At 59.3% G+C, this 23233-nt stretch overlaps 1 protein-coding gene across 4 annotated transcripts in view; it reads left to right on the top strand.

Moving 5' to 3' along the window:
- The first annotated feature begins 586 nt into the window (after positions 1–586).
- ZNF638 (zinc finger protein 638) overlaps positions 587–23233 on the top strand; it is a 46006-nt gene continuing 23359 nt past the window's right edge. Inside the window, exons 1-4 of one of the 4 annotated variants that reach the window (XM_051774851.1) lie at positions 587–720; positions 14089–15691; positions 21773–21834; positions 22793–22831. In XM_051774851.1, the coding sequence (XP_051630811.1) occupies positions 14291–15691; positions 21773–21834; positions 22793–22831 (1502 nt within the window). In that variant the 5' untranslated portion in view covers positions 587–720; positions 14089–14290. Of the gene's footprint in view, positions 721–6300; positions 6443–9485; positions 11244–11457; positions 15692–21772; positions 21835–22792; positions 22832–23233 lie in introns of those variants that run through there. The other 3 variants (XM_051774850.1, XM_051774853.1, XM_051774852.1) reach the window with 3 other exon arrangements.

Genomic DNA, 23233 nt, shown 5'->3' with positions numbered 1-23233 from the left:
GGTCACGTGGCCGGCGCGGGGGGGGGGGGGCACCCAAACCTGGATTTTGGGGTGGGGGGGGGGTTGGGGAGGAGAAGGGACCTGGCCCTGCACCCCCAGAACCGGGGGGCACCCTGGAGGCCCGGCGGGCATCCCCAGGTCTGGGGGCACCTCGGGGGGCACCGAGCCCCGCACCCCCAGTTTTGGGGGCATCTCGGGGTGGGGGCTCCCAGCTCTGCACCCCCCTGTTGGGGGGCACCGGGGGGGCACCTGGCCCTGCAGCCCCAGAACGGGGGGATCCCGGGGGTGCCATCCCCGCACCCCCAGTGTTTGGGACACCCGTGGCGGGGGGGGCCACCCATCGCTGCACCCCCAGAGCGGGGGGACCCCCGGGGGGAGGACTCAGAGCTGCACCCCAGGGTCGGGGGGCACCTCGAGGGGTGACTCAGCCCTGCACCCCCAGAATGAGGGACCCCCGGGGGGTCCCATCCCCGCACCCTCTTGCTCGGAGCCCCCCCAGCGCCGCCCCCGAGCCCCCCCCCCGCCCCCCCCCGCGGTGGCGGTGCCGGTGCCGCCGTCCCGGGACAGGCGCCAGCCCCGAGCGGGGCCGCGCCGGGGAGCGCCCGCGCCGCGACCCCCGCGATGCCTTCGGGCGGCGGCGGCTCCGCGACCCCCCCGAGCGCGGGGCCCCCCGGACCCCCCCCGGGCCCCCCGCCCGCTGCCCCCCGACCCGCTCGGACGGTGAGTGCCCGGCCCGGGGTCCCCGCAGCCCCCCCCGGGGTCCCCGCAGCCCCCCCGGGGTCCCCGCAGCCCCCCCGGGCCCCCGCACGGTGGGTTGGGGGGGATCTGAGCCTTTGCCGGCCCCGGGTGCCACCCCCCGACCCGGCTCTGGGGGTTCGGCGGAGCAGCCCCTCACTCCCCCCGGTGTGGGGGGTACCGGGGTACTGCGGGGGGGGTCCCGCCTGCCCCGGGGGGCGCTCTGGCAGGAGGGGGGCCCGCGGGAGGGAGGGCACCCCCCTTGGGACCCCCAAGGCAGAAAGGGGGGAGCCAAAATCTCCCCCCCCCCCTCGGCGTGACCCCAAACCCCTTCTCCGCTCCGGGCTGGGATTTTGGGGGGTGGGGGGTCCCCGTGCCCTGGGGGGTCCGCGGAGGCTCCGTGGGCGGTTTGGGGTCACCCGGGGGTGCTGCGGGGTCAGGGACCCCCCGAGCCTGCGGGTTTGACCCCCCTGAGTGTGGGGGTCCTGCCGTGCCCGGACCCCCGGGTTGGGGGGGGGGTCCCCCCCGTGTCCCTGCCCAGGTGCCCCTGGGGTGTCACGGCTTTTTCCCAAGGGATGGGGGGATTCCCGATGGAGCGAAACGCGCCCGGCGGGGCCGGGGGCGAGAGCGGGGGGGGCCGGACCGAGGGGCAGAGCCCCCCCTGCCCCCCAGCCCAGCATCTGCTGGTGGCACCGTCGCCAGGGCCCCCCGAGGGCAGCTATTTCCATGCCGTGCCCTCATCCCCTCGGGAACCTGCCCCCGCCGGGCTCCCAAACAAGGGGCTGGGTTGGGGGCACCGGCAGCACGAGGTGTCCCCGGGAGGCCAGCGGGGCGTCCCCGGGGCCCGTGACGGGAGCAGGTGGCTCCGCGGAGGTGACAATCCCCCTCCCCGGGTCACTTGTGCCGCCCGTGGCACCTCGGGGACAGATGACCTGCCGGGCGGCTCCTTGTATGGCCGGGACAGGGGGGGGGCACCAGACGGGACGGGAACAGCCCGGGGCGAAGGGGCTGAGCCCGGGAAGTGTCGGGATGACCCCCGGCTGCCGGGGGGTCTGGGGGTGCCGGGGGGGTCTGGGGGTGCCGCCGGCACGGGGGGCTCGGCAGTGCCGGGGATGGCCCTGGAGAGGCGGCCCGGGGTGTCCCCAGGGCTGGGGGACGTTTGTCCTTGTGGCGGGGCCCTCCCGCGGCTCTCGGGCGGTTTGGGGGTACGAGAGGCCCCGGGCACGGTCAGGGCTGTGCCCCAAATCCATCCCAAATCCGGGGGGGACGGGGCTGCGACGGGCCGGGGCAGCCCCGCAAGGTCACCCAGGCAGTCCGGGAATGTCACCGACACCCGGGCACGGGCCCGGCCCGGCCCCAGCGCCACCGGGAATGTCACACCAGCACCGGGAATGTGAGACACAGACCGGGAATGTCACACACGGGCTCGCTTGGCACCGCGTGTGCTCCCGGCCACGGGGACAGAGGGACACGGGGCTGGGTGTCCCCTGCTCTGTCCCCAACAGGGACACGGGGCTCCCAGTACCACAGCTCCCAGTCCTCCCAGTACCACAGCTCCCGGTCCTCCCAGTGCCTCAGCTGGGGCTCCATCCTTGCTCCCAGCACGGCCGGGGGCTGTGGGGGGGCGGCTCTGGGGGGCCTGGGGCGGCTCTTGGGGCCCGGGGGGACCGTCGGGGTCTGTCCCCCGCCCCGGCGCCGCTGTCACGCAGCCCCAGCCCCGCGGGGACCCCCGGGCTGGTGGCCCCATCTGGAGCCGGGGGCTGTCACACTCTGGTGACAGCGGTGAGAGCAGAGACCCCCGGGGCCGCCCCGGGGTCACCTCAGGCTGATGAGTTAATGAGTTAATGAGTTAATTGGGGGACAGCAGCTGCCAAGGGCCCCCCGGAGCATCCAGCGCCACCATTAACCCAGGGCCACCACATGTCCCCAGGTGCCACATCCACGGGGCTGTTAAATCCCCCCAGGGATGGGGACTCCCCCCCGCCCTGGGCAGCTGTGCCAGGGCTGGACAGCCCTTTCCAGGGGGAATTTTCCCAGTATCCAACCTGAGCCTCCCCTGGTGCAACTTGAGGCCATTTCCTCTGATCCTTTGTTTTTTGGGAGCAGAGCCCGACCCCCCCCGGCTCCCCCTCCTGTCAGGGGGTTGCAGAGCCAGAAGGTCCCCCCTGAGCCTCCTTTTCTCCAGGCTGAGCCCCCCCAGCTCCCTCAGCCCCTCCTGCTGCTCCAGCCCCTTCCCAGCTCCTGCCCTGGACTCTCTCCAGCCCTTCCGTGTCCGTTCCCTCCTCCATTCCTGCCCCTCCGAGCCACCCTCCTATTCCAGCAGCCCCAGGGCTCCTCCCTGTGCTCAGCCCCTCGTGGAGCCCACCCCCGTCTCCCCAGGCCTCGCCCCCCTCCCCACTGTCCGACCGGAGCTTTAAACGTCCCTCCCGAGGTTTTTGGGAGCTTTAAACGTCCCTCCCGAGGTTTTTGGGAGGTTTTTGGGAGCTCAGCATCCCGAGGGCAGCAGGGGACGGGGGAGGGCAGAGCTGGGTCTGCCCCGTGGGGAGCGCAGGGACTGCGGGGGGGCTGCAGGAGGGACATGTCCCGTGTCCCCTGATCCCCCTGGGAACGTGGCCCGGGGAACGCGGATCCAACGGCTCCAGGGAGCACAGGCTCCTCTCCTGGGAAGCCCGGAATGTGGATAAGGAGGAAATGGTGGGATCGGGGCAGGTGTCATCCCACGCTCGGCTCTTTAGAGCAGGACAAGGAGCCAGGGGGGATCCAGAGCTCCTGCACCACCACCCCCCAGCTGTCCCGGGGGTCCCCAGGGATGCACCTGCCATTTCCAGGTGCTGGGATGGCCGGAGCACACCTGGGGGAGTTGTGGTGGCAAAGCTCCCAAATTCATGGAGCTGTGACACAACCTCTGTCTGGGCTCTGCTCCCATCCCTCCACCCCCAGCCCCGGCTCCCACCCCTTTTTTGGGATAGGACACACCTTTCCTACAGGTGTAATCCCAAATCCCTTGCCCAGGACGTTTCAGGAGCTGCCCAAGTCCTTCACTGGTGCTGCATCAGCCCCATCCCGACTCCAGAACCCACATCCAGCCCCATCCTGACTCCAGAACCCACATCCAGCCCCATCCCGACTCCAGAACCCACATCCAGCCCCATCCTGACTCCAGAACCCACATCCAGCCCCATCCCGACTCCAGAACCCACATCCCGCTCCTCAGCTTTGACTGCCTTGGCCTGGGGTTTGGGAATCACCTGGAAGTGGATCCCAGATCCCAAAAATCCCCCCCTTCTCACTTTCTGGCTGCACCCCCAGCTCCCACCTCCCCCGAATCCCTGGGGATACAGCGGGATTTGGGGGCAGCCCCAGGGCTGGAGCAGAGCTGAGCCCTCGGGGGTCTCCTGGAGCTGTTCTGGCAGCAGGTTTGGGATTTGCTCTCCTGTCCGGCTCTTTTGGGACCTTGGTTTGACCCAGCACATCCCAGGACCCAATGGGTCCTGCGGGGGCCCAACCCCATCCCGGCATCCCTGGGATCCTGTGGGACACCAGGACACCTGGAACAGCTCAGGGATCCCGTGGGGACACCAGGACACCTGGAACAGCTCAGGTTGCACAGGCAGCCCCAATACTGGCATTCCCAAGGGGTTCAGAGCTCCAACGGTCCCATTTCCCAGAGCCTCACCCCAAAGGCTGCTCCCAAAAGTGGCAACACAGCCACAATTCCTGGAATTTGGTGAGAATTGGATTCTGAAGTGTAGGGACACGGGTTCCCACTCCAGAAGGATCCTTCCTGTCCCTTGCTGGGCATGGTGGGAGTGAGGAATGTCTGATGTTTGCACCGCTTTGGATATTTTCAGGAATTAATGTGGAAGTTTTAAAGGTGTTTGGCGCCTGCTTTGGGGATTTTCAGGAATTAACGTGGAAGTTTTAGAGGTGTTTTCTGTCTCCTTGGAGCCTGTGACTCCAAAGGTGCTCTGTGGGACAGAGCATGAGGGAATCTGGAGGGACAGGAGCTCCTGAGGGGACAGAGGGGTTTGGTCCAGGTCAGGTCCAGCCCCACAGGCTGTGGAAAGGCTGGATTTGGGACCCCTGACTCAGTGGTCAGGGCAAATCCCAGCCTGGTTTGGGTGGGGGAGGGACCTTGAATCCCACCCAGTGCCACAGGCAGGGCCACCTTCCACTATCCCAGGTTGCTCCCAGCCCCGTCCAGCGTGGCCTGGGACGCTCCCAGGGATGGGCAGGTCCATCCCAAGCACCTCACCAGTCCCAGGCTGGTTTTCCCTGGAAACACTGGGGCTCCCCCTGTGTCTCCACAAGCCCAGGGGATCCCCCCGAAGGGGATCCCCGTGTGGGTGAGGCTGGAGAAGCACCAGGTGGGAACCACCTGAGAGGAACGTTCCAGAAGCTGCCGGTGGTGCCGAGGGGGGCTCAGGGGATGGGAAAGAGCTGGGTCCCTCCTGCCCCTGGTCCCCAGGCAGTGCCACTGCTGTGCCAGCCGTGGGATCCGCTCCCTGGAGGGCAGCAGGCCAGCAATGACACTGGAGACGGGCCCGGATCCTTTATTTCAGAGCTGGAACCCCCACAGATCAAACCCCGGCCACCAAACCTTCCACCATTTATCCATTTCAGCGAGCAAAGGAACGAGTGTTCATCGGCCACAAGTCACACAGTCCTCTCATTAATTAGTGTTCCATTTTCTGTCAGTTAACGACCCTCTCGCTCCCCGTGGTAATTAGTGCCGGGCTCAGTCTTCCCCTTCTTCTGGGTTTGTGGGTTTTTGGTTGGGGGTCAGGATCTGTTCCTTGCCAGAATTACCTTCTTTACCCATTTGGAGCTGATTTCAGCACAACTGCTGAGCTCTTTAATAATTTCTTCCTGACCTTGGGAGTTCTGCCAGATGTCCCATAAACCAAATTCTTTGCATCCTCTATCCATGAGCATCCTTTTTCCCCCCAAGCCTTGTTAACCTCCCCCAAGATCCAAGATCACCAAGCCCTAAACGTTAACAAGTAATTTATATTTTTAACACCTGGACAACCCTTAGAGCTTGTTGGCTGCTCTGCGATTCACGGATTAAATCTCCCTTCTTGTTCATTAGGCTGGAAAGTTACAAAGACCGTCTTTTCTTAAGAAGACTTTTACGCATTCCACCTTTTGCAACCATCAGGCAGGACCCGGTTTCGTAACCCCCGGTCTCGTTCCCTGTAACCATTGGGGCAAATTGTTCTTATTTTTGACCCTTGAGATGTCGCCATCGGGACCGCGAGCAACAGGATGAGCGACTGAGGAGATAAAAAGGCAGGGGGCTTTAGGAATTACCGCAGCGGGACCACGAAAGAGCGAAAATGGGCAATAAAACCGCTCTAAGGCAGCACCACCGCCTGCGGCCGCGGCTGCCGCTCTAACGGGCCGCTCCCCCCCCCCCGCGCGCGCGCGGCTTATATAGGGCGGGCGGCTCCCAGCGTGCCCCGCGGCGGGGGTAGCCCCGCCCCTCTGCGCACGGCGCGCACGCGCAGTCGCTCCCGCTGAAGCCAGGGGGGCGGGGCGCGCCCCCTCCGCGCCGCGCGCAGCCGCAGTACGCGGAGCGCGCCGTGTCCCTCCGCGCGCCGCCCCCGGCGCCGCTCCCGGCGCCTTTAACGCCCTTCCCGCCGCTCCTTCCCGGTGTCCCGGCGGCGGGGGACGCGGAGCGAGCCGCGGCTGCGCCCACGACGAGGTAGGAGGCGGGCGCCGGCTGCCCCCCCACCCCCCGGCGCGGCGGGGCCGGAGGGGGGGACGCGCGTAATGGCGGCCGGGGCGGGGGGGGGGGGGGCGAGAGGCCCTTACGGGGGACCCCGGGCAGGGGGGGGTTATCCTTCGTCTTTTATCCTCTATCCGTCAGCTTTTATCCCTTATCCCTCATCCCTCAGCCTTTATCTCCGTCCCTTATCTCCATCCCTGAGGGATGATCCCCCGGCAGGCGGATAAACCGGCCCTGTGCCCCGCCAGGGACCCGCCGCGGGCTTCGGCCTCGCTTTTTTTGCCTTGAAATCTCGGATTCGCGCGTTTTTAAGGCTCCCCTGTCCCTCGTTCCCCCCCGTCCCCGGGTGTTCCCTGCACCCCCCGTGCATCGCTCCGACCCCCAGCCCAGCCCATCGCGGGCCTCCCGGTCCCTGAACTCTCCGGTTGTTTCCAAACAGAATTCTCGGGTTGTTTCCCAACAAAGCACTCTGGCCGCTGGCAATCGTTGTTCGGGTTGAACTCGGCCGCTGCTGGGTCGGGTTTTGCCCCCCGAGTGCGCCTCGCGCTCCTGCTTTGGGGTTAAAATCGCGGCTTTTCGCCCTTTTTGCGCTTCGGGACGGTGACGGTCGACCCGAATTTCGGGTGTTACGACCACGAACAACCAAAAACAATCAAAAGAGGAACTGAATTCTTCACCCCCCAGGCCGAGTGTTGTGTCTCTGTCTCGTCACGTGCCTTGCAGGAACCTCCTCGTTTGGGGGATTTAACCTTTTTTTATTTTCCCCCCAGTTTAAACTCGCGCTCCTTCACTGCTTTTGCTGTTATTATTGATTTAAGGCAGAAATGTAATACGGGTTGTTTGTTTGTTTGTTTGCTTGTTTGTTTTTTTCCAAGTTGTCTTTTTATAGGAATCCTTCTTACCCGATTAAACTCTGTTGTGGTTGTTTTATGAACCCCCCGAGCCCCCAGAAGCCCCAGCCCAGCCGTCCCTCCCGGCCCCCAGCCCCGAGCTGCTGTTTAAATGTTGTTATTTGGGGTTTTGCTGCTCTCCCCGGCGGGGAGGGTGGGCCTGACATGAGGTCATTCTTTTCCCTGGGAGCAGCCGCTCTCCGAGGACCAGGAGGATCCTGAGTTTCGTTTCTTTTCCCTGATTTGTGATAATTACCCTGATTTGTGACAATCACAATGTGCCCAAAGGCTCCCTCTGGCTCCGGGGCGTGGGGGGGAAGGGACGAGCCCGGCCTCCTCTTCCCCAAATTCTGATGGAGCTGAGGATGTTTATCCAAGGGTGGGGTTCCCAGTGCTGACAAAACCTGCTGGATTCCTTCTCTTCCCTCCTTTTCTTCCCCAAATTCCTCGGACTTGGGTTTTGGGGCTGAGCTCAGCTGCCAGACAGGGAGCTCGTCCCGGTCTGAGGAACAGCACAGGGACCTTTGTTTTCCTTTTGTGCTTCACGTTTGAAGGTAAATAAAACGTTTTCCTCTTTCTTCGCCACCGAGTTAAATACCCTGCATGGAATTTGGCCTTTTTTCAGGGAGTTTTAGGCAGAAATATTGGTGTTTGCTGTGTCTGTGAGGCTTTTGTGAACTCACAGAGCTGGTGCTTGTGTATAAACATGTTTATGGAACAGGGCAGGGTTTGTGCTGCTCAAAAGTCTGACGTGGAAAGGGAAATTTGAAGCTGTCCAGTGGATTCTTGGTGCTAAAGTGCCCCTTTCTGTGTCCTGGTCCAGGAATTCCTCACTGGAAGGCTCGTGCAGGTGGTGCTTTCTGTGTTTGTTCTGAACCTGCTGCTGGGCAGGCTGGACTGGAGCAGTTTTGGGGGTAGTTCAGTGGATCCCATGGCTGATGGTGGTGTTCCAGCGGCCCTGGCTCTGGCAGGGCTGGAGTTCCCTCTTCCTGGGAGCTGTGCTTGGCATCTGTGGCTGAACCAGGCGGGTCTGGGCTGAGCTGAGCTTGGCCGAGGTCAGGCCTTCCCTGCAGCCTGGGCTGGGAAGGGCAGGGCTGCAGCCTGGAGGGGCTGGAGGGGTGTTCCAGACCTGCAGTGTCCTGTTCCATGGTGTGCTGGTTTAAAAGTTAACCAGCAGGGGGAATGAACCCAACTCAAAGGAGAGATTATAAGTCAGAATAACAATTTATTAAAATAATACAGTAAGTACAATAATACAAACAAACAATTGGTCTCAACCCACAAAAACCCAAATGTGTAACCCAGTACCCTGGGGCCTGGACAAAGTGGTGTTCCTTGGGCCCTGTTTGAGTCCAAAGTAAAGGGAGAGGGGAAGAACCTGCTGGTGGGAGAGCTGCTGCAGTCTGGCCAGAACTGGTGATCGCAGTCCAGTGGTGGTCTAAGTCTGGTTGAGAGCGATGAGATGCAGCCGTCCTCTGGATCCCACGAGTGGGTTGAAAAATGTTCCAAAACTCCAAGATTATATATCCTCCAGTTCAGGCAGGAATGCTTGGTACTCTCCTCAGGGCGGGGAGTTCACAAAGGGTGTGAGGACAGAAACATCCTCCTATCTCACAGGCCTCTTAACACCTAGTTTATAGCCTGAGGAGTCAGGCTCTATGGGCAGAAGGTGCGAATAGTCTATTGACAACAATAGTCTAGTTTCTGGGAAATGACATGGAAGGCTATAGAATACAGTTTTGGGTTACACCCACCATGCTCTATGGGCAGAGGGTGCGAATAGTCTATTGACAACAATAGTCTAGTTTCTGGGAAATGACATGGAAGGCTATAGAATACAGTTTTGGGTTACACCCACCATGATGAACTGATCTCAGCTGTCCTAACTAGGACACATGGTAAAACCGGGACAGAGGAGGGAGGACAGGGGCAGTTTGGCTCCCAGGGTGCTGTCCTGTGCAGTGGGAGGGGAGGAACAAGGGCCTTGCCTTGGCCTTTGTCTCCTTCCCCTGGCACATTGTCCTTATCTTCTCCCAGGAGTTCTCTTCCCTAAGTGCTTCCTTTCCCTTCCCGTGCTTTTTTGGGGCCCAACAACCCCTGATCCATTCTGGGGTCGGTGTTCAGCTGCCTGTTGCTGGGCTCTGCCTGTTGCCGGGCTCTGCCTGTTGCCGGGCTCTGCCTGTTGCCGGGCTCTGGGATTCCAGCTCAGCTTTGCTGTGTGCTTTGCCCTGGGAAGCCCAGGATCCCGGGAGCCTGGGCTGGGCTGTGGCCTCTGTTCCTGCCATCCAGGTGCTCCAGCAGCATTCCCTGGGGGCACACAGCCCTCCTGCCTCTCTCCTCCTGCTCCAGGACAGGTCCTGCCGTGCTACAGACCCCCCTCTGTGTCCTGGTGTGTCCAGAGCATTCCCGGTGCTGGAAGCCGGGAGCCTGGGCTTGGTCTGGGCTCTTGGAATTCAGATCCCAGCTCAGATCCTGCAGGATCTGGAGATGGCAGCAGGAATGTGCCCCGAGGCAGCTCCTGGGTGGCCCAGGTGTGGGAGGATTTGGGAGCAGCTTTCACCTCTGTTATCCTGGGAATCTTTGCCTGAGTGGGCAGGGGATGCTGCTGGAATGACAGAGCACCCGGAGGAGGGGCTGCCCTGGCTCTGCCAAAATCAGGGAGGGCCAGGCTGGACCTGGACCTGGGCTGGGCTCACCTGGCTGGGCTCACCTGGGCTGGGCTCAGCACCCTCAGAGGAGCTGGAGTGTCCCTGGATCGAGGGATACCGTGGATGGACAGTGGATAAAGCAGAGTGGGGCACGTCCTGCTGAAGGTGGGTGCCCCTGCAGGGTCTGTGTCTGTGCTGGCAGGGGCAGCACCCTGGGTGGCACCTGAGGAAGCTCCCGAGGGACAGTCCCAGGGCTCCGGGATCCGGGTGGTGCCAGCGTGGAACACCCCAGTGGGCAGTACCCGGGATGTCCTGGAGGGTGGATCACTGCTCCAGGTGCTGAGGATGGCTGGGAATGCCTTACCACTTCCTGAGCCTGATGGAGGCACGTCCAGGCTGCCGTGGCCCGAGCTGGATGAGGAATGATCGGACCAGGAGTCCCCCCTGAGGGACCACGGGCTCTGCCAGGGGCTGGGGCAGGTGGAGCCCCTCAGCTCCCACCAGACACCATCGCTGGGCCGGGAACAGCAAGGAAGAGGAGCATCCAGGTCCCTCCAGAGGCTGGTCTGGCTGTCAGAGGAACACCAAGGAACCTGCAGAAGAGATCTGGTTGTTGGGTTGTGGCGAGGGGAGGTGGCCCTGGCCCCATCCCTGGGGATATGGGCAGTCCTGGAGCAGCTCACGGGACAGGCACAGCAGCTCCCCCAGCCTGGGGGGTGCAGGGCCATCTTTATCTGCTCTGCAATTAGCACAGAGCCAGAAAATTCCGTGCTATTTATAGGGACAAATCAGGAAATTCTCCTTCCAGTGGCTCACCAGACTTTCTCTTCTGATAAACCTTCCAGGGGACTCCAGAAATGCACCTCCACCCTCTCCTGAGGTGCCAGAGCCAGGCTGGCACTGCCCCGGGGGGATGTTGGGGTTGGTGTTTGGTGCTTACAGTGACCATGGACACGGCTCCAGGGGGTCGGGATCCTTCCTTCTGACCTGCAGCACGCAGAGCTTGGACTCCATGAGGCCCTGGGGGGACAGGGACAGGAGTGGGTGAGGGGGCTGCTGGGCTGGGTGTAAGCAGCCCCTCTGCTCCAGCCTGGCTGGCACTGGGAGGAACTGGGACACCTCGGCAGTACCAGGGTGCTCTCATCCCTCCCTCCATCCACACCAGCTCCCTGCTCTTCCCCTAAGGATTCCTCCCAGGCCAGGCTGGACGGGGCTCACAGCACCCTGCTCTAGTGGGAGGTGGGATGGGTGTACTCTGAGCTCTCCCACCCAGACCACCCCATGGCTCCGCTGGCACTGCAGCCCCAGGAGCTCGGTCCCTGCTCTGGGAGTGCTGGGGGCGTCCCTGGGTGGGATGGGTGTGCTCTGAGGTCTCTCCCACCCAGACCATCCCGTGGCTCTGCTGGCACTGCAGCCCCAGCTCGGGGCTCACAGCACCCTGCTCTAGTGGGAGGTGTCCCTGGGTGGGATGGGTGTGCTCTGAGGTCTCTCCCACCCAGACCATCCCGTGGCTCTGCTGGCACTGCAGCCCCAGGAGCTCAGTCCCTGCTCTGGGAGTGCCGGGGTGTCCCTGTGCCAGCAGTGCCCCGGCTCAGGCACCCCCCAAACAAAGCTGCTCTGAGAGGAAGGGGAGCCTCCCCCCTGACATCCCTGGCCATTGTTTCCTTGCTCTTGGCATTTCCTTAGGCAGCATTTCCCGCTGTCATTTCCAGCATTTCCTTTGGAAAGGTCACTCTGGACCCCCAGCTGACAGTGCCTTCCTTGCACGCTGCTGCTGTGCAGTGTGTCCCAGGATCCCTCACTGCTTTGGGTGGGAAAGGACCTTAAATCCCATCCAGTGCCCTGGCCAGGCACACCTTCCTTAGCCCAGGTTGCTCCAAGCCCATTCCAGCCTGGATCACCCTCCCTGGCCGGGCTGGGGAGGTGTGAGCTGAGGTGTGTTGGGATGAGCTGTGGCAGTGGTTCCAGATCCTGGGGTGGGATCATCCCTGCTCCCAGCACACAGGTGCCCCACTGACCTGCACCACCTGGAGGTGCCTTACTGGTAAAACTTCATCCTGCTGGAATTCTGGTTCGTTCTCTCCTCTGGGAGATTCCCGACCTGTTGGTTGTGTTTAAAGTTTGCTCTCCTCAAATATTCGTGGTTGTTCTGGCAATGGGTGGCTTTGATAGTGTTCCCTCTTCAGCTGCTTCCCCCAGGAGTGGGCCAGGAGGGATTTTTTTGCCCTCCAGTGCTGAGAGTTCCATAGAAACCCCAAACTGAAAGGCAGGAGATGGCTCGGGGCGTTTGTTCGTGTCTGCTTGGAAACTGTCTTGGGCAAAGTTGGCCCCACATGCAGCTCCCACTGAAGTCCCATTGAACTTGTGGAGGGAGGAGGGATACTGGGCCAGGAGCCCTGGATGAGAGGCTGGAGTTTTGGGATTGCTGTCTGGTGGGAACCTGGTTGTTATGACTCCCTGTGTGTAATAGGACTGATGTTTGTCCTTGGCCTGAGCAGTTTGTACTCAGTCCAAGCGAAGTGATTGCTGACAGAAGGTACACACAGACAGGAACGAGCTCCAGGAACGGAGCTGGAAACCCTCCCCGCTGCCCGTGTGTGGGTCACTCCCTGTAGGGTTTGTTCCTCGTGCTCCTCAGGCTTCAGCACTTCAGTCCTTCCAGGTGACACCTCGGGAGAGTCCCCCCTGCCTGCCAACAGCTGCTGTGTGGAGTCACCTCCCCGAGCCTGGAAAAGCAGCCCTGTGACGGGGCCGGGGCTGGTGAGACGAGAACCTCGGCGCTGCAGGAACCCAGAGCATCGGGAGCAGCGGGAACTGGGAACGCTGCCGGGAACACGCCGTGACCCCCGTGTGTCACTGCAGGAGCCAGAGCAGCACTCGGCAGTTCTGGGGACCCAGAGCGACTGGGCCAAGGGGGGGCTTTGGGGGGCTCTGCCTGTGCTGGTTGTGCCGTTCGGGGTTCTCCTGGGCTGGGCTGGGCAGAGGGAACGTTTCAATCCCAGCAGCTGCTCCTGCAGGGCCGTGTTCTGGGCCGGGGGTGAGGATGCTGCTGAGAACACGCTGAGTTTTGGCTGTTGTTGTGCTCGCCCTAAACCAAGGACTTCCCAGTGTCCCCCGCTCGGCCAGCGAGGAGCTGCACCAGGACTTTGCCACAATTCTGTTGTTTTACTCTTCTTGTCTCAATCTTCATCCCTGGAAGTGTCCAAGGCCAGGTTGGACGAGGCTTGGAACAGCCTGGTCTGGTGGAAGGTGTCCCTGCCCATGGCAGGGGCTGGAATCAGATGGTCTTTAAGGTCCCTTCCAAACCACTCTGTGATTCTGTTTCCAGAACTCTGGTGTTTAATTTTACTCTCCCTCTATTTGTACCTGCTTTTCCTGCCTTACAGGACTGAACTCTCGGTGGTTTGCCCCAAAATAAGACCCAGTTCCCACGGCCATGGTGCTTTTCTGTGTGTCTGGATGGTTTTTTTGTTTCTGTACGATTTTACAGCTCTCTGTTTCGAGTCCTTTCGATTTAAGCTCTTGCTTTTAACATCTGGGAAATGGAAATTTTCTATCCACAGAACCCAAGCGTTGTCACACCCCGTGAATTCTTGCAGGGTGTAGTTGTTACCCATGAGAGTGTCATGGGAGTGTCCTCCTGGAAGCGGCTGCACAGCGACCTGACACCGAGTTGTAACCGGTTTGAGTTCCCCATGTAATGGTTTCACTTCCAGCCCATCCCATCCCTCGTCAGCCTTTGGAGAGGGGCTTCACCCTCTGCCTCACTGCTTATACAGTGACCTGTAACCAACCCCAAACTCTGTTGTCCTGGGGCAGTGAAGTGCCAGGTTTGAACCGGTGCTGTTCCAAGTGTCCTCTCTGGTTGTGTGACCTGTGACCTTGAGCTCATTGGCTAAAGCTCGTTGACTTAATTGCCTGTTCTCTATATTAAGGTTTTACACAGTGAAAGAAAATGTTTTTAATGGAATTTTGAGCTTTTTAACTGTCCCGCAGCCCCCGGTTTGTGCCTTGGGTTGCTTTTCTCGCCCGCTGCGAGCAGGTGACCGGACGAACCATCTAATCCTTGTCTTTTAACTTGCAGCTTTGTGTTGTTCTTGGAAAGTTTCGCACCACTTGTGAATTCCCTGAACCTTGGCCTTGCCGGCCCCCTTGTGTTGGGCCCTCCTCCCTTTCAGCTTGCCCAAATTAAGACCCACTTGGCTCTGCAGTCGTGGTCCTCGGTGTCCGGCGGCGGCGCGGCCCCTGCCCACGCTGGGTTCCGCCAGGCATTGCCCAAAGACGCAATGTTTAACCCCAGAGGAACCTTGCCCCCCCGGCCCAGGGGACCCAACCCCTCGGGCAGCAAGCCTCCGGGATCCTTCGGGGGAGGAGGGGCGGCGGGGCCGCAGAGGAAACCGGCGCCGGGAGCCCCCCAGGCAGCGCCCCAGAGACCCCCGGGCCAGGACTCGCTGCAGTGGACGGGCTCCCAGAGGATCAACGTGCGGGTCACGCTGCACAGGGCGGATCCCAGGAAGGTCAAGGAGAAGAGCAGCCTGCACCAGGAGCAGAAGGGAGACCCTCGCCCCAACCGCTGGGACAGCGGCCCGTGCCCGGCCGGGACGGCCGCGCCAAAGCCGCCCGCACCGGTGCCGGTGCTGGAGCAGAACTCGAGCGCCCAGAACCGCTACACGCCTGAGAGCGCCTCCAGCATTTTAGCGAGCTTCGGGCTGTCCAACGAGGACCTGGAGGAGCTCAGCCGCTACCCCGACGACCAGCTGACCCCGGAGAACATGCCGCGGATCCTGCGCGAGATCCGCATCCGCAAGATGGGCCAGCCCGTGCCCGGCCTGCGCGCCCCGGCCCGCGGGGACGAGCGGGGGGCCGAGCCGGGCGCGGCCGTCAAGGGCAAGGTCATCGACTACGGGCACGCCAGCAAGTACGGCTACACCGAGGACCCGCTGGAGGTGTGCCCCTACGGCCCCGAGGGGCTCCCGGAGCCGGCCCTGGAGGCCTGCGTGTACAACGCCGAGGGCCCGGGCGCGGAGGGCAGGGAGGACGTGCCGCGGGAGCAGAGCGTGCCGGTGCCCGGCCCGCCGCCCGCCGTGCCCTGCAACCCCGTGTTCCCGGCCGACGACCTGATGAAGCTGCCCGGCTTCCAGGGCGACTCCTCCGGCGCCCCGCCGTTCTTCCCGGCCGAGCCCCCGGCCAAGGTGTCGGGGCTGTGCCCGGCGCCCGCCGCGCTGCCCGTGGTGACGCCCGTGTCGCAGGCGCCGATGCCGCCGGTGCTGCCGCCCATGATGCCGGCCCTGCTGCCCACGCCGCTGGCGCAGCCCCTGCTGCCGCCCGTGATGCCGCCGCTGGTGCAGCCGCCCGTGTCCCAGCACGTCCTGCCGCCCATGACGCCGCCGCCCTTCTCCGCCGGGCTCCTGGCCGCCATCAGCCAGCACGAGCAGAAGCAGCGCGACTCCGGCAGCGGCTCCGGCAACTCCGGGAGGTCCGGAGGGGGCCACAAAGGCTTCCACTCCGAGGGGCCCATCAAGTCCCCGTTCGGGGTGGTGAAGGCGTCCTGGCTGCCCGTGTTCTCCGACTCCCAGAAGAGCAAACGCCTGCCCACCCCGTCCATGATGAACGACTACTATGCGACGTCGCCGCGAATATTCCCACATTTGTGTTCTCTGTGTAACCTTGAATGCACTCAGATGAAGGTGAGTGTCTTTCCCAGATTATTCCCTAAGCGTGTGCCCGGCACCTCTCCTGCTGCCCTGTTTTGGGGGCAGGCTGTTTTCCCGGGAGCTCTCTGGATTGGGGTGCCGGTCGCCGGCCCGAGTGCCGATGTGGCTGTAATGGCTGTAACGCCGTGTTCCTTCCCCAGCTGCACTTCACAGCTGTTTTACACGTTGAGTTTTAATTCTGTTTAATATCACAAATGGTTTCTGCCTTTGCAGCGGGTTTCAGACAACAACAACACAAACCCTTGGCAGTGGAGGGAAACGTTAACGTCACCGGGGGGACTAAAATCATGTCACAGGGTGGGGAGACGTTCATGTGTTCACCCTCCCTGCTCCAAACTCTGCCTTCAAACAAACCAGCCCATTTAGAACCCGAAATCTCATCTTCCAGACGTGCTCTGTGTGAATGTTCCAGAGGCTGGAGCCTGGCTCGGGGGGGACACACAGAATGCCTCCATTCATCCGGCCCAGCTTCCAGCTCTGAAGGGAGTCACAGTCCAGCCTTGAAGGGAGAATAAAAGGGGAAACTGGTGGATACTGGGAGATAAAAAACATCCTGGAAGCTGTGGCTTTTCCTGGAAAGCCCAGCGTTTGATGTATCAAAAATAAGGGAGGGGGTAACGAAAAACACTGAATAATTCATTAATAATTTTTTCACGTGTTTATGTTGCACACAGTATTTGAGCAACGTGGGGAGAGGCCGTGGGGGGGAGGGACTTTTTGTAATTTGGCAAAATCCCGGAGGTTTTGGGCCCTGTTTCTGCTGTGAATTGAAAAACTGACTGACTGAAGGTGGGTTAGGGAAAAATAAACAAATTCCCAAGGTCTTTCCCCCAGGAAGCACTGAGGGCCAGGGAGATGGTGTTACGACCCGCCCCAGGAAAAGAGGGGGGGGGGGTAACCCAGGTTTTATCAAAAATTCCTTTGGGGTGGATTAAAGCGAAGCGACACTAAATAATCGGTGTATGAAAATATATAAGATTTATTTCAACAGTTTTGTATCAACAGGTAAGTTAATAAGATTTATTTTAATAGTTTCATATCAACAGATAGGTTAACATTTTTGGGTGCTGTCATAATCAATAGGTAAACTAACACTTTTGGGTGCTGTCATAACCTTTCTGGGGAGGAGAAAAAAAAATGCATAGGAGAGAGAGAGGCAGGATAAGAGCCAGGGAGAGTAAGGGAAAGAAAAGCTGAGAGTAGACAGATGTCCATAGTCACCGCCCACGGGGTCCAGCGATGCTTGAGAGTGATGGTCTTGATTCGCAGGCGGTGGGGGAGAAGAACTCCCAAATTCCCAAAGTCACCTAGCCAGTTTATATGCTCTGGCGCCTCCCTGGCATGAGGGGTTGTTTCTCCCTTTTTTGGGCTTAGTCCTCCAGAGGCACATTGTCTTTTTTGTCTCGCCTGGTTCCCGCCCTTTTCCCGACTGGCCGGGGGGGATGGGCTCTCATGGACTATCAGAGGTCTCTTCCCAGTTGTTGTTTTCAGGACAGTGTACCTACTAAGCGCCCAGCAGAGGTGTCAATAGCCCAAGGTCAGTTGTTGTTTTCAGGACTTCGCACCTACTAAGCGCCCAGCAGAGGTGTCAAGAGCCTGAGAATGCATAAATCATCAACTATTTCAGTCTCTGACAGATGGGCAGCTTGGAAGTGGGAAAGGAAGTCTGATTTGAAATAAAAATGGGTGAAATTGAACAAATGGGGGGGTGTTAACAAAGGGGAAAAGGGAATTTAGAAATTGAAGGGAAAAATAAAGGGAAGAAGAGAAGCACTTTGGGAAAGCAGGATCTGTGTAAATGGGAATTCTCCAGTCTCTCGCTTACGGGAGCCTGGGAAAATGAAGCAAATGTTGTTACTAAAAATACTTGTTGACAAATTAGCTGGGAGGTTTTGGGGGTGGATTGAAGGTTATGAGCTCTTGTCCTGGTGGCCCTGCAGCACAGGATGTGTTCCCAGACATCCTGATCCAACTGCAGCCTCCCAGCCTCTGCTCCTGTCCCGCCTCCTGTGGCTCTGGCCTGGATTAGCTCCCTCCAGGGCAGTGTTTGGGGTCTGTGCACCTCAGGCCTCACGGGACCGGCCCTGCTGACACAGCAGTGGAGCCAAAGAACCAGAAGAGTCGAAGTTTTACTGCAAAAAAGAGAAGTTTGTTGAAGAAACGCTCCTCTTGTGGGTCGGCGACGTGCAGCGAACGAACAGTCCCTGGGTTTGGTTCTGCAAATCACCTGTCTCAGCTGAGACCCCCCTGCAGAGCTGCTCCAGCCCTGGGAACAACAGCACAGGGACGTGGAGCTGCTGGAGAGAGTCCAGAGGAGGCCCCGGAGCTGCTGCCAGGGCTGGAGCCCCTCTGCTCTGGAGCCAGGCAGCAAAGGGCAGAGTGTGACCCGAGAGCAGCTGGACGGTGGAAGGTGCTGAGTGAAGAAAGGCTTCTCTTCACCCCACTCCTGAAGGTGCTGAGTGTCTGAGGGGCAGGTTCCAGTCATGCTACAGGGGGGGGTTCCCAGTTCAGGTTTCTCACAGTGAGGAGCTGCAGTTTTTCATAGTTGCCTTTAGTCCCCTCTTGGACTGAAGTCCAGACTCACCTCGAATTCAACAGGGCTGAAGGAGAAGCTGTGTTGCCCATTGGAAGAGAATTCCAGCACATTCCCTGCCACTGGTTAGTAAAACCAGAGGTTTAACACCTGGATGTGAGACATCCTCCCCTCCATGTCCCTCCAGCCTGGCTCTGCCCTGGACGTACCAGCACTGGAGCTGAGTGTTCTCTGGATTGAAAATCCCTTCTCTTGTTGCCCAAGTTGTCCTGCTGGCTGTCCCTGCAGCTCTGCCTTAATTATCTCCCCGAATCAAGGAGCTCTGATGAAATCCAAGCTGAAGATGGCCTGGGGGTGTCTGCAGTACCAAAACACAGAGGTTGGAGTGTCAGACAGAAAATGTATTTTCTCGCTCTTCTGTAACGAAGAAACCATCCTGAACCTCCCTCCTGCAGACTCTGATGTGTTTTTAGGGTGGTTTTTGGCTAATACACAGTTCAGAAGTCACAAGCTGTGGTATCTCCCATCTGCATCCAGAGTTGTGCTGGATCTGCCTGTGAAAAATAGATATTTTTTTGACTTGGATCCCTTCTGGTAAGATGTGGATGACCCTGGGGTGCAGTGACTGATGGCAGGTCAACAGGCCCCTCACCTGCCTGACACATCGTGGGGTTGGGGTCAGTGGAGGTGCCCAGGGGCTGAAAGGTGGGTTTGGAGCAGCATCCCAAAGGGGACAGATCCCACCTTGTTTCTGCTGTGTAGGGAGGGACGTGGTCAGTGGTGGGTTTGGCAGTGCTGGGGAGGTTGGACTGGATGATCTCAGAGGGCTTTTCCCACCTCAGTGAGTCTGGGGAGGTCCCTGTGGCTCCCTCAGGGTTGTAGGAAAGGGAACCCTCACGCAAGGTCGGCTTTTTGAGCCTTAAAAATGGGATTGCAGACATAAATTGGTGCTGCTTGACCTGGAAGGTGCTCTCAAAGATTGGTGTCTTCGTGTCCTGCGAGGTTTTCAGGGCAGAGTGTCCAGCTCTGCCCTTGGTCAGGTGGAATGTCACCTCCCTCTTGTCTCTCTCAGCTGTTCCCAAACCCCTCAGTGTGTTTGTGTGAATATTTCAGAGCAGCTCCATTCCCCACCTCAGCTCGTGTTATGCTGGGATACAAAGTGGGATTTCTCCGCCTCCAGACACCTCCCGTTTGGAATGCAGTGGATCTGCAGAGTTCCCAGCACAAAGGGATCCTGTTTCCTGTGCATTTATCACAAGCTCTGTCCTCCAAACCGGTGTAAAGGGACGGTGGCGGCGTCTTGGACCTGCAATCACATGAAGCCACGGGGACTCCTTGTTTTCCACGGAGAACTGCACTTGGAATTCCTTTGCTGAGGGGAGTTTGAGACTGGGAACACTTTGCTCCCTCCCCTGCTGTGTCAGGACCGTGCTGGTGGTGATCCCTGAGGCAGAGGAGGGCGGGCTGGGATGAGGGAAGGGGGGCAGTTGGGTTGTGGAGCAGCTGCTGGAGGAGTCTGGATGGAAGTTCTTCCTCTTGGCAGGATGTGATGGGAAGGGATCCTGTCCTGTGGGGGAGGGATCTGTCTCTGGGGACTGATGGATGCCCAGAGATCCCTGGGAGTGCCCAAGGCCAGGCTGGAAGGGGCTTGGGGCAGCCTGGGCTGGTGGAAGGTGTCCCTGCCCGTGGCAGGAGTGGGATGAGATGGACTTTTCCAACCCAAACTTTTCTGGGATTTTGTGATGAGTCTGTAGACAATGGAATATTCCTGAAGACTGAGAAGGGCCAGGAATGAGTCAAAGAGGAGCAACATCCATAAATCCAGACTCCTGTAGCTCTGGGATGCAGGAGGGCTTTGGCACAGCAAAGACTTGGCAAAGAGAAGAGCGTTGTCCTTGTCTGCTGGGAGGAGAATCTCCCTTTGTAATCCCAGGAACGGCATTGGATCAGCAGCTGGAGGCACTTGGAAACCAAATGCCCTCCCTGGGCCTCACTGGCACCGTGTCCCCTTCTCTGGCACCGTGGAAGTGGAATTCTGGGAGCCAAATTCCCTTTAATTTCTACCAGCTCGTTTGATTTAGCCCTCGTGTCCTGGCTAAACTGACTGGAAAAATGGGATCCTTCGAACAGGATTGCTTAGAGATGGCCTGGAATTAGGGAAAGCCAGTGTGTGATGGTGAATTGCTGCTCCTGACTCGTGAGCTGGATGCAGAGTGATCCCAAACAGGTTTCCTGCCTCCTTTGGGGCAGCTGGGATGAGCAGAAGGTTGGGAACACGGTGAGTGGATCCTCCAGTGCCTTTTGAGGTGGGTTGTCGGTGTCTGCAGGAGGCCACACCAAGTCTTGTGCTTCACATGCAGTTTAGTTCCGTTGAGCCCCCAGGTTCCTGGGAGTTTGGGAAGTCCTGGAGCACATCTGAGCCGGTGGTGGGAGTGCCAGGAACGGCCGTGCCCAGCCGGAGCTGTGCCCTTCCCAGGGATCCTTCCCCTCCCACCACGAGCTCTGTGTCAGAGCTGTGGCAGAGGAACAGGAGGGTTTGGTGCTGCCAGAGACACGTTGGAGCATCTTTTGTCTTCCAGACCAGCTTGTGCTTGGGAAAAGTGCCGTGGAATTTCACAGCTGGGAATTATTTACCCAGCCCAGCCTGCCAGCTGTGTTAGACAGCTGTTGTTTCATATTAATTATTATATGTCTGATTGTATTTTATGCTCTTAGAGCAGCTGGAAGTTGGTTTTTAGGAATGTTTAATAATTATCACCGATACATTACACCTTAGAGTTTCAGAATATCCCTTCTCCACAGCAAACTGGCTCCTTTGCCTCCCAGCTCCCCACTCTGGGGACTGTCTGTGCTCACAGTTAAACCTGAGCTTAAGGATTTGTAAGTAATATTAAGATATTTTTCAAGCTTGAGGGCTTGCACTGTCTCTGCTGAACCCCTCAGTTTTCCTCAGGATAAAGCCCTTGCTGAGGTTCTCTAATGTAGAATAAATCAGTGTGTGTGTGAAGAAGGTCCCGAGGCTCTGCAGTGACCTTTGGCCGTGACGTGATTGGGGGTGAATGTTCTGGGGCTCCAGGCACGGCAAGCCAGGCTGGGGTGGGAATGAGATTTGACTTGGAGATGCCACGTCTGGGGTTCTGGGTTTGCTGGGTTTGCTGGGGGTGCTCATTGGTCTGACAGGCTGTGAAAGCCAATAATGGCTTTATTTCCTTTAATTTGCCCAGTTATTGGATCAGCCTCTCCTGATCCGTGTGGTGACAGCCCCCGGGGTGCTGGGGGGGTTAATTCCTCCATTTATTTCATGGAACACGATGCATTTTGTTCACCTTTGTGTTCTGTGACACCCTGTGGTGATGATGTCTTAGTGCTTTTAATATCCCAAGTGGAAATTTGACCTTAAGATCGTTCCTAAGGTAAAAATGTGGTGGAAGGCAAAACACACCAGCCATCACTAGAGACTGTGGGCAGTGCTGACATGTTCCACTCTGATCCAACCTCTCCGGGTGTCCTTCCCCCCCCAGGACTGGATCCTGCACCAGAACAACCCCTCCCACATCGAGAGCTGCCGCAAGCTCCGCCAGCAGTAAGGGATCTGCTTGGGATCCATGGGAATGGCTTGGGAGGGGAGGGACAATAAATCCCAGCAGCAGTAAGGGATCTGCTTGGGATCCATGGGAATGGCGTGGGAGGGGAGGGACAATAAATCCCAGCAGCAGTGAGGGATCTGCTCGGGATCCATGGGAATGGCGTGGGAGGGGAGGGACAATAAATCCCAGCAGCAGTGAGGGATCTGCTTGGGAATGGCTTGGGAGGGACAATAAATCCCAGCAGCAGTGAGGGATCTGCTTGGGATCCATGGGAATGGCGTGGGAGGGGAGGGACAATAAATCCCAGCAGCAGTGAGGGATCTGCTTGGGAATGGCTTGGGAGGGACAATAAATCCCAGCAGCAGTGAGGGATCTGCTTGGGATCCATGGGAATGGCGTGGGAGGGGAGGGACAATAAATCCCAGCAGCAGTGAGGGATCTGCTTGGGATCCATGGGAATGGCTTGGGAGGGGAGGGACAATAAATCCCAGCAGCAGTAAGGGATCTGCTGGGGATCCACTGGGAATGGCTTGGGAGGGACAATAAATCCCAGCAGCAGTGAGGGATCTGCTTGGGAATGGCTTGGGAGGGACAATAAATCCCAGCAGCAGTGAGGGATCTGCTTGGGAATGGCTTGGGAGGGACAATAAATCCCAGCAGCAGTGAGGGATCTGCTTGGGATCCATGGGAATGGCTTGGGAGGGGAGGGACAATAAATCCCAGCAGCAGTGAGGGATCTGCTTGGGATCCACTGGGAATGGCTTGGGAGGGGAGGGACAATAATTACCCCCCAGTGCCACCCCTGCCATGGGCAGGGACACCTTCCCCCAGCCCAGGGCTCCAGCCTGGCACCCTCCCAGGGATGGGGCAGCCTGTTTTTAGGGTGAAAGGTGGGGTTTGTGCTGCAGGTGGGAAATTTGGCTTTTGCAGTGACCCCTGTGTTCCCCCTGGCAGGTACCCGGAATGGAACCCCGAGGCTCACTCCTCCAGCAGGTAACTGGAGTGCTCTCCCAGCTGTCCCAATTACTGGCTGGTAATTAGGGCAGTTCCTTTCCTGGTTTGCCCCCTGCAGCCTCTCTCACGGGGTCGTAGTTCTGGTGTACAATTAGGGGGGTGGTTTGGGGGGTTTCTCCTAAGTTTGAGAGAATCCCAGGCTGGGTTAGGTTGAGTTGGAGGGACCATAAAGCCCATCTCATTCCACCAGGGAATTCCACTAGTCTTGGTCCAGTTAATCCCGTTTGCAGCCTGGCCTCCAGAGATCCCTTGGGAGTGACATCATCACAGGCTGAAAAAACCCTGGAATTCATCAACTCCCATCTCTGGCCTTTGCTGCCTGTGATGAATTCTTTTCAAAAACACACCCTGTGCATTAATTCCCTTTGAAGCTCAGCAGAG

The sequence above is a fragment of the Manacus candei genome, unplaced genomic scaffold, assembly GCF_025592945.1.
Source record: "Manacus candei isolate 608988 ecotype Guabito, Panama unplaced genomic scaffold, ASM2559294v1 h1tg000230l, whole genome shotgun sequence".
NCBI lineage: Eukaryota > Metazoa > Chordata > Aves > Passeriformes > Pipridae > Manacus > Manacus candei.
Note: the sequence above shows the minus strand (reverse complement) of the source record. Positions and strands in the feature narration are given on the sequence as shown.